This window comes from Bidens hawaiensis, unplaced genomic scaffold (genome assembly GCF_021521415.1).
Source record: "Bidens hawaiensis isolate Kalapana, Puna unplaced genomic scaffold, B.hawaiensis_p1.1 tig00018403_1, whole genome shotgun sequence".
NCBI classification, from domain to species: Eukaryota; Viridiplantae; Streptophyta; class Magnoliopsida; order Asterales; family Asteraceae; genus Bidens; species Bidens hawaiensis.
Genome location: NW_027492774.1, coordinates 421,573 through 432,958, shown reverse-complemented (window position 1 = coordinate 432,958; position 11,386 = coordinate 421,573). Strand labels below are relative to the sequence as shown.

At 39.4% G+C, this 11,386-nt stretch overlaps 1 protein-coding gene across 1 annotated transcript; it reads left to right on the top strand.

Moving 5' to 3' along the window:
• The first annotated feature begins 2,303 nt into the window (after window positions 1–2,303).
• On the top strand, window positions 2,304–9,772 carry LOC143555881 (phospholipase A(1) LCAT3-like). The gene is made up of 5 exons (XM_077045352.1): window positions 2,304–2,444; window positions 2,542–2,721; window positions 9,277–9,434; window positions 9,513–9,567; window positions 9,671–9,772. The coding sequence occupies exons 1-5, from the start codon at window positions 2,433–2,435 to the stop codon at window positions 9,770–9,772; spliced, it is 507 nt and encodes a 168-aa protein (XP_076901467.1). The 5' UTR covers window positions 2,304–2,432.
• The last annotated feature ends 1,614 nt before the right edge of the window (window positions 9,773–11,386 follow it).

The following is an 11,386-nucleotide window of genomic DNA, read 5'->3' as shown; positions in this document are numbered from 1 at the left end:
AACATACATACATTATGCATACATCATATATTCATACATACATCCTATCTTTCATCATACTTATCAATCATATCTTAACTACCACCTGACGGTACATGCAATATCCGAAGATTGTTCACGCACCGTCAAACAATCATCGTACATAAATCATACAAGGCATACACTTACCACTTAAGATAAGTGTATTAACTATCACATCGAGTATGCACACAGCCCCGAAAACATAACAAGGAAATGGGGCTAGAAACTCACCTCAATGCGGTTGCGTTCACCGTTTACGGTTATCCCCTTCTTGAGCTGTGCACGACTAACTGTATAATAATTATACGTTTCAGCAAACTATCACTACACATATCGCCTTTCTAGTTTAGTTATTACCCACAACGAACGGGGGTCCGGGGGCAGCGCCCCTGGCAGCGGGGTTCTAGGGCCGCAGCCCCTAGCGGGGTCCAAGGGGCAGAGCCCCTGGCTGGGGTTAAGCTGCCAGGTCAGCTTGGAAAAATTTTATTTTCATTAACTGTCGTAACACATTTTCCATTAACATTTTGAATCGTTAATTAATTTGCTACTTATAAGTTCAAGGGCCTAATTGTAATTAAATCATTCTTTTCTAAGTCTAGGGACTGTTCTGTCATTCTTTCAAAGTTCTGCTTCGTTAAGATGCTCTTTAGCGAATTGGTGTTCATTCGTTACTTCTGTCCTTCATAACGAACTGGCTAATTCGTTACTTCATAACGAATTGGACCCTCATAGCGAACCAGTCCTCATAACGAATTAAACCTTATAACGAACTGGTCGACATACGAATCGGACTTAACGAACTGAAGCTAGTTCGTCAGTCTTCCTTAACGAATTAGTACACGAATCAAAGCTAGTTCATTATATTCCCTTAGACGAATCAGCTAGCGAATCGCTTCTAATTCGTCAATTACTCTCTAGCGAACTAGGGTTAGGTCAGAGGATGTCAGAACATTCCCTGACACCCGTAACCTCGTATTTACTTTTCCGGTGCCGCCATTGCCGGAAAGCCGCCGGAAAAACGCGAACTCACCGGAAAAACGAGTTTTAACTCGTTTTTTGCCGTTTTTCGCCCCGTTCGATCCAGATCTGAGCTAGGGTGATCCCTAAGCTCATCATAGGTTCGGTTTATACCCGATTCTACCTGGATCTTGTGATTTAAACGGTTTAACGGTGTCGGCTCGTCGTTTCGTGATTATATCTAACGGATAGCTCAAACAATAAAATACTATCATACCTTGGGTCGGGATCCGATTCTTCTTCTATATTTCGGCTAGAGAGAGGCTAGAGAGAGAGAGAGAGAGAGAGAGCTTAAGTGTGTGTGTTTGAGAGGTGTAAGGGATATGTGTAAATGAATTAAATGGAGGATTAAGGGTATATATATTTTTGATCATGGGCTTAGGCCCATGGTCTTTCCTTCATTCCTCCATAACCCAAGTCCATAACCCACATCCATTTGCCCAACACAAGTCCATCTCGTATTCTATTCAACTAAACCGATAACGACCCGCTATAAAATAAACGAACTTTATTTTATTAATATAACCGAAAGTAGGATGTTACAAGCAGTAGCATTTACACTCTTTGGAAGAGAATTGCAACCAACGCCAAATAAGCCACGGAATTTGTAGAAGAGTGGTGGTGGATTAATGAGGCTGAAGTAGTGGTGAGGCGGTGGTGGTGGTCATTTAACGCGACGCCGATGGATGTATAATTCAAATAACACTTACGGTGCAAAGTATACGAAGTGAAGAAAAAGCCACATGGTGGCGTTTTCGTAATTACTCTTCTACGAAATTGCCAACACACGTTTTTTTTTTGTCTTTGCTTCATACCATTCGCACGTTAAAGGTGATATGTACCTGAACTCAACATGTGTATAAAGATAACATCTTAAAATAACGGAGTTATCTCGACGAGCCACAAGCTGTCTCGAGCTCTTTATGAGCCATGCTCGAGCTCAACATTTCAGCTCGTTAAGATAGCCGAGCCAAGTTGAGCTGGTGTCTTTAACTTTGAGATCGAGCCCAAAGTTACATATATACTTCATTGTGACTGAAGAACATGACACATGTCTAGTTGCTATAGGTGTTTGTTTACATCTATACTTCATTGTGACTGAAGAACATGACACATGTCTAGTTGCTATAGGTGTTCGCTAAGTATGTGAATAAGTGGATAACTATTGCAACTCCTTTCCAAGGTATAACTACATTTCTTTTCACCTAATGTTGGATTTTGATGTGCTCGCATGCCATAATATTTATGCATATGCGTATTAGTAACTAATTTGAGCTAGCTAATGTTTATGCATATGTGTATCAGGTGCACCAGGAGCCATAAATGATTCCCTTTTAACCGGATTACAATTTGTGGAGGGACTTGAAAGCTACTTCTTTGTATCAAGGTGGTCAATGCATCAACTGGTAAAACATAATGATTTTGACTCATTTTAGAAAATAATTAGCTATTAAAAACGAAACCCGTCAAGTTTGTTTTTTTTTTGTTTTTGCGTGTTTTCAGTTGGTAGAATCTCCGTCTGTATATGAGATGCTTGCTAATCCAGAGTTCAAATGGAAAAAGGAACCTGAAATTGTGGTATGGAGAAATAACTCAAAAAACGAACAAGATTCGGTCAAAAGGGAAACATATGGCATATCTGGTTGTGTGGGGCTGTTTGAAGAAGCATTGAAGGACAATGAGGTACTTTCTTTGACCAAAAAAGTCAAAAGCCCGAAATTTGAAATTTCTTTCTGATTTAGTAAATTGACCGAAAAAGTCAATGACCCGAGATTGAAACTTTATTCTGAGTTAGTATATTGACCCAAAAAGTCAATGACCCGAGATTTGAAACTTCAGAACCCGATATTTGAAACTTCTTTCTGAGTCAGTAAGTTTACCCAAAAAGTCAACAACCCGGGATTTGAATCTTCTTTCTGAGTTAGTAAGTTGAACCAAAAAGTCAAAAACCCAAGATTTGAAACTTCTTTCTGAGTTAGTAAGTTGACTCGAAAAGTCAAAACTCTCATAATACTGTTTGTCTGTCTGTTAATGACCACATGTAATTATAAGTCAACTCTTTTGTTTTGTTCAGCCGTGGCAGATTGAATACAACAAGAAGACTATACCGTTACCATTCAATCAAGATATCTACAAATGGGCTGCTACTACACGCAAGCTGTTAAACAATGTGCAGCTACCCGAAGGGATCGAGTTCTACAACATTTATGGAACATCATGGGATACACCTTTTGATGTTTGGCATGTCTAACAAAGATTGCATTTAAAAACATAATGTTGTATTATTTTGTGTTTTCTGATTGAAATGTGTGTGTGCAGTTATGGTTCAGAAACGGATCCAATTAACGACCCGTCTGAAATAGGCCATACATTGGTAAGTCTCTCAAATCCATCAATTACCATTCAAAATGAACCATTCGAAAATGAACCATTCGACCTGAACCTGTTTCAATCTGTTAACATTGAGAGTGTTTACTGTTTGTTTTGTGCAGCCTGAATACTCATACGTGGATGGAGATGGAACGGTCCCGGCCGAGTCAGCAATGGTATTGTCCCTACATTTAGTATTATATATATATATATATATTGTGTGTTTAAATGTTTAATAATCTGGTCAAACATCATTGACCCGGAACTGGAATGTGATCTACAGGCAGATGGATTTGACGCAATAGAGCGAGTAGGAATCCCGGGTACTCACCGGCCATTACTAAGAGATGAAACTGTATTTGAATATATACGGAAATGGCTGGGAATCCAAGAACTGAGCAGGTATCGGGTGAAGAGCTCTAAAGTTGTTGATGTCGGTTCGTCTTAAATTACTACGGATGTTTTTGTATCCTGGTAATTCATGATCTAAGAACATGCAAAAGTATTTATAGGTTATTGGCATCATTGAAGGGAGTTGTGGTTATGTTGTATTATTCCTTGTGAAATAAGAGTTGACATTATTATGGGTTCTCTTGCTAAAATCATTCATTATGTAACAAGTGACAGAATTGTTAGATCAGTCATTAGATATGCTGTATCACTTTGTATGTCTCAAATATATGTTATTTATATGGTGATGTTATTTAAGGATAAACTCATACTGCATACGCGGGCTCGACTAAATGGGGACTCAACTCATATATGGGAAGCTATGGAGACAAAGATCATCCAAGTAGCAAAGGAGACTCTCGGGGTCACAACAGGAAAGACAAGTGGGCATAAGGAGTCTTGGTGGTGGAATGACGCACTGCAAGACAAGATAAGGGACAAACAAGGATGTTTTAGGGAGCTAATGAGGTGCACGAATGAGGAGGAGCGAGTGGAATTGAGGGACAACTACAAAACGGCCAAGATAGAGGCGAAGAAGGCAGTGGTGGAAGCAAAGAAGGCGGCCTTTAAACGGATGTATGAAAGTCTAGAAAAAAAAGAGGGGGAACATGCTATGTTTAAGATTGCCAAAGCCAGGGAGCGTAGAAGGCAAGATCTAGGACCGGTGAAATTCATAAAGGATACAGATGGGCATGTACTGGTCAAGGAGCAGGACATCAAGCTAAGATGGCAAACCTACTTCCACAATCTTTTTAACAATGGGAGAGCTTACCAAGAAGAACATGACAACACAAACTTTCAACGACAACAATCGAATAACTGCTACTGCCGACGGATCACACGAGAAGAGGTGAAGGATGCACTTAGGAGGATGGGAAGGTCTAAGGCGGTTGGCCCAGACAACATACCCATCGAGGTGTGGAAGTGTCTGGGGGAGGAAGGAGTCATGTGGTTAACTACTCTGTTCAATAGTATTCTCAAATCAGGTAAGATGCCAGACCAGTGGAGGAGCAGCGTTGTAGTTCCTATCTATAAGAACAAAGGAGACGCCCAATGTTGTGGTAACTACCGAGGAATCAAACTACTAAGTCATACTATGAAGCTATGGGAAAGAGTGATTGAGGGTAAACTTAGACGGGAAACTCAGGTTACGGTCAACCAATTTGGCTTCATGCCGGGGCGTTCCACCACAGAGGCAATACACCTTATAAGAAGATTAATGGAAAAGTATAGGGAGAAGAAGCGTGATCTACATATGGTGTTTATTGACCTAGAAAAGACCTACGACAGTGTGCCACGACAGGTGCTCTGGGAGTGCTTGGAGGGTAGAAGAGTGCCCAGGAAATACATAGAGATAATTATGGATATGTACACCAGGAGTGAAACAAGTGTCCGTGCGCCAGTGGGGGATACTGATTTCTTTCCTGTAGAGGTACGTCTTCACCAGGGGTCAGCGTTGAGCCCGTTTCTTTTTGCAGTAGTCTTGGATGAGTTGTCAAAGTCGATTCAGGGGACTCTCCCGTGGTGCATGATGTTCGCAGACGATATTGTGTTACTTGCTGAGAAAAAACAAGATCTAAACATGAGGCTTGAGGAGAGGCGAACAACCTTAGAGACAAAAGGTTTAAAGATTAGCCGATCTAAGACGGAGTACCTCCACTGTGATTTTGGGGGGATAAACGACAATGAAGACGCACAGATCACAATTGAAGGGCAGGTGGTCTCGCAGGTAACGAAGTTCAAGTATTTAGGATCATTTGTACAGAGCGATGGGGAATTAGACAGTGATGTGACCCACCGAGTTCAGGTAGGATGGTGTAGATGGAAAGCAGCCACAGGTATATTGTGCGACAAGAGTTTCCCGACTAAACTAAAGGGAAAATTCTATAGGGTGGCAGTTAGACCTGCAATGCTATATGGAACAGATTGTTGGGCCATCAAGAAGGCACAAGTGCGGAAGATGGAGGTAGCAGAAATGAGAATGCTACGTTGGATGTGTGGGCACACAAGGCTAGACCGAATAAGAAACGTTGTGTTTCGCGAGAGATTAGGGGTGGCGAACATAGCAGACAAGATAAGAGAGTGGAGATTGAGATGGTTTGGACATGTAAAGAGAAGACAGACGACGAATCCTGTTAGATCCGTAGAAAACATTACTATAGAGGGGAGGAGGGGTAGAGGACGACCGAAATTGACTTGGGATGAGAGGATTAGGCATGATTTGATAGACCTAAACCTCTCCGAGGACATGGTTGAGGATAGGAATTCGTGGAGAAGTAGAATTAAAGTTAAGGATTTTTAGAGAGAATTGATTACCTTAGGGCTTAGACTTAACTTATTTAGGTCACATACCATAATGGTATTTCCCTTACATATATTATTATTATTATTATAATTATTATTAGCTTTTATATATCTGTTAAACTGTGATCTTATTATTAATATTATTATAATTAGTAGTAGTTTTTATATAACTGTTAAACTTTGATTTCCTTTATTTTGCTTCATACACATGTACTTAGAGCCGAGGGTCTCTCTGGAAGCCACCTCTTTATTCCTTTGGATAGAGGTACGGTGTGCCTACATCCCACCCTCCCCAGATCCTACTTATAGCTTTGCTGTCGGTGGGATTTTACTGAGCATAATTGATTGATTGATTGATATGGTGATGTTGTATTGTGTTACATGATATTAGACTATATAGTCATTAGTATTAGTCTATGGTCAATTGCGTAACATGTGGTCATTAATATTAGACCAGATAACAATCTTTAAACTCTTTTAACGTTAATAACAAATAAGTAGTTTTTAAAATTATACTTATTTTTATAATTAGTTTTTATCTTCTTGTTTTTAATATAAAAGTAGTTTTTTAAATTATACTTATTTTTATAATTAGTATTTATCTTCTTGTTTTCAATATAAACTTTGTTCAATATTGACCCGCCGCTATGTGTTTAATTTTGTTAACATTTATACGAGAACTTCTTTCGCGAGGTTTATATTGATGTAAAAGTCATCGAAAATGACCCTGCGATTAGGGATGGCAATGAAACCCGAATCCGATGGGAAAACCCAAAACCCGACATAAATGGGACGGGTAATACCCGACCCGTTAGGGTTTGAGATTAGTTTTGAAATTTTTCGTTGGTTTGGGACGGGTTTGGGATTTCTAATATACCCGATTACCCGACCCGATTACCCGATAACATAAACTCATTTACCCGATTATATACCCGATATAGCTTATTATATTATATATATAATATATTCCATATATATTATTTGTCGAAACTCGTTTATGTCAATTATTTGAGACATTTTATCTTTATGGTAACCATCTTTGTAATCGATTAGTTATACTTTGTCAAAGCCGGTAAAAACCTAGCGGCTTTTGAGCAGGGTATACCCAACGGGTATTTTATCAAAACCCGATAAGAAACCCGAAACCCGATGGGAAAACCCGAAACCCGACGGGTAATTACCCGATGTGTTTGGAACGGGTTTGAGACGGACTTTCATAACCGGTATGGGTTTGGGAATACCTAAACCCGACCCAAACCCGACCCATTGCCATCCCTACCTACGATATGCATTTTCCAAATCCGTCGCGTAGCGTGGGACCATGGGTAATTAATTACTTAGTTTGATTAAAATATGATGGTTTGTTTATTGTCGCCGGTTCATCTTGAACATTACATAATGGCATTGGCTTTGCATTTTAGTAACTCATGATCCTAAGAACATGCAAAAGTATTTGCAGCTTACTGTTATCATTGATGGCGATATAGTCGTCAAATCAGTCGTTAGATAGGTATTATGTCATCTAAACGGCAATGTTGTATAATGTAACATATTTCATACGTGTGAAAATGTTTTATATGCCTATAGAAGTTTCCATATATATATATATATATATATATATATATGGGGTTGGATCAAATACAAATAGAATTTCGTGGTAATCGTGCGAACCAAAAATAAAAAAAACCCGTAACCAATTCAATACAACAACAAAAACGCAGAATGAGAACGGCACCTCCGATCGGCATAATCGGAGTTTTATACTTGTCAGTAACTTCGAAGATATTCTACTGAATAAACCTGCCTCCATAGCCAAGAGTAGCCGGAGTGTTTTTTATTCCGACGACGGTTGCGATGGAAGAGGAGGTGCGGCGAGGTTTCAATTTCGGTAAATGATTGCTCAATTACCTTCGCTCAATTGAAGAGATTGAAGAGCAATTGAGGACTGCAATAAACAATTTCAAATACAAAACTAAGCTTGAAATTAGTTTTAGTTGAAACAACAAAGCTTATGATCTGCCAATCAATTTGCAGTTAAATGGGTGAGTTTTAAGCAGGCTATTGAGGAAGAAGAAACAGATTCAACAATTACTCTACTACAAAATAATTACTCTAGTTGAATCAAGTAGTGTAATTGAAATTACTTTCAATCGATCAATCAATGATCAGTTTTAGTTACATAGACGGGAAATCAATCAATTGTAAAAACAAAGCATACGATTTCCTAATCAATTTGTAGTTACATGGGTGATTTTGTGACAGGCTATTTAAGGAAGAAGAATAAGCAGATTCAAAAATTACTCTACTTAGAGAATAATTACTCTAACTGAAACAAGTAGTGTAATTTAATTACACTACATAATTTATATATAGAGTAATTAAATTACTCTATTTGCAAATTGTGTAGTGTAATTAAATTACACTACTTGCAAAAGATATAGCGTAATTAAATTACTCAACGTTTTTTTTGAGTTTTTATGTAATTACACTACAAACATGATTTCCACTTATTTACAAAAATGCCACCGCCTCAAACTTTATTTTAGTTTGTACTCTTCGCACCATTTTTCTATTTGTATGTTAACCTTCCCCTATATATATAGGGTGAACGAAATGGAAGAAAAGATGGAGCCGGCACAGATCGGTAAAAGTGGTAACACCATTCCGCCTAGGCGGTATGGACGCCAATTTCATTTCTTGCGGGTTGATGATGCCAACCCCATGAAAGAAGAAAGATGAAATAGGTCATGTGGGCTGGAAGATCGGGAAGAATAGTGCAAGATGGGCAGGAACACCATTCTTCCCGATCCTCCAACCAGCCGGGTCCCGTTTCTTCTTTCATCTTTCATGGAGTCGGCGCCATCACCAACCCGCTAGAGATGACATATGGCTTCGAACCGGCTTCATTCCATTTAGTTCACCGTCATAATTCCTTCCCTCTTTAAATTGTATTGTATAGAATTAATATGTCAACGAATTTAAAATACAAATCTATAACAATCGAAATATCATATTTACAAAGTAATACTTTTATGATTATCAAAGATATAAAATAAAAACAAATGAATACATGTAATTAGAAGTCAACTCTTTTGTTTTGTTCAACCGTGGCAGATCGAATACAACAAGAAGACTATACCGTTACCATTTAATCAAGATATCTACAAATGGGCTACTACTACACGCAAGATGTTAAACAATGTGCAGCTACCCGAAGGGATTGAGTTCTACAACATTTATGGAACATCATGGGATACACCTTTTGATGTTTGGTATGTTTGACAAAGATTGCAAATAAAAACATAATGTCGTACTATTTTGTGTTTTCTGATTGAAATGTGTGTGTGTAGTTATGGTTCAGAAACGGATCCAATTAACGACCCGTCTGAAATATGCCATACATTGGTAAGCCACTCAAATCCATCAATTACCATTCAAAACGAACCGTTCGACCTGAACCTGTTTCAATTCGTTAGCATTGAGAGTGTTTACTGTTTGTTTTGTGCAGCTTGAATACTCATACGTGGATGGAGATGGAACGGTCCCAACTGAGTCAGCAATGGTATTTGTAAAGAAATGGTGTGTATTTTTATTGATAATAAACAACTAGATAGTACACCTATATATACAAGTAACAAACCATAATTATAACCTAAACTGGGCCCATGGGCTTTCTAGCTAGATACATGATGGACTTTTAACATAATACATAAAATACTATTAACACTCCTCCTCAAGTTGGAGCATAGATGTTAATCATGCCCAACTTGTTACAAATAAAATCTATCTGAGCTTTCCGGAGCAGTTTAGTTAGAATGTCTGCTAGCTGAAAGTTTGTCTTCACATGAACTGGTTGAAATGGATGGAGGATCTGTTTGTGTGCCTACTACTCGATCTCTGATAAGGTGGCAGTTGACCTCAATATGTTTTGTCCTCTCATGAAATACTTGATTCTTGGCCATGTGAATGGCTGATTGACTATCACAGTATAACCGCATCAAGTCAGAAACAACCCCGAGCTCTATGAGAAGACGACGTACCCATGTCATCTCTGATGTTACATCTGCCATGGCTCTATACTCTGATTCTGCACTCGATCGGGATACCGTGTGTTGCTTCTTACTTTTCCATGATACAAGATTTCCTCCAACAAACACGCAATATCCAGTAGTAGATCGTCGAGATATCGGACAACCTGCCCAATCTGCGTCTGAAAAACCTGATATCCGACCATCTCCTTCTTCTGTGAAGGCACCCACACGGAAATGACCCTGATCAGAATATAATATACCCAAACCTGGTGATGTCTTAAGATATCTTAAGACACGAAGGGCAGCATCCCAGTGACTGGTGTGTGGTGCCGCCATAAATTGGCTCAAAACACTGATAGTAAAGGAAATATCCGGTCGTGTGACAGTCAAATACTTTAGTTTACCAACCAAACGTCTGTATCGTTTTGGATCCTTCATCGGATCCCCTTCCTCAGGGAGGAGCTTCCTTGTAGGAAGCATCGGAGTATCAACTGGCCTGCAACCTAGTAAGCCATATTCAGTCAGCATATCAAGGACATACTTCAGTTGAGAGAGAAGTATTCCTTGTGAAGAGCGAGATACCTCTATGCCCAAAAAGTACTTCAGTCGACCTAAGTCACTGACATGAAACTAAGTCTGAAGAAACTGTTTGAGTTCGGTAATCCCAACTGCATCATCACCCGTGATTATGATAGCATCCACATAAACAACAATAATCCGTTTGCCTCTTTGGTGTCTAAAGAAAACAGAGTGATCATAAGCACTACGAGCCATCCCAAATTGTTCCATAACATTAGAAATCGACCAAACCATGCCCTGGGAGACTGTTTAAGACCATACAGAGAACGTCGTAACCTGCAAACTTTCGAGGCCTCCTCCTCGATGATAAAACCCGGTGGCTGCTCCGTATAAACCTCCTCCTCAAGAACACCATTAAGAAAGGCGTTCTTGATATCTAGCTGATGGAGCGGCCAATGATTAATGGCAGCTAAGGCAATACAGATACGAACAGATGGCATTTTAGCAACCGGGGAGAAAGTTTCTTCATAGTCAATGCCATATGCCTGAGAATACCCCTTAGCGACCAACCTCGCCTTCAAGCGATGTAACGAACCATCCGGGTGTAGCTTAACAGTGAACACCCAACGACAACCAACAATACGCTTCCCCACAGGAAGCGTCACAAGATCACA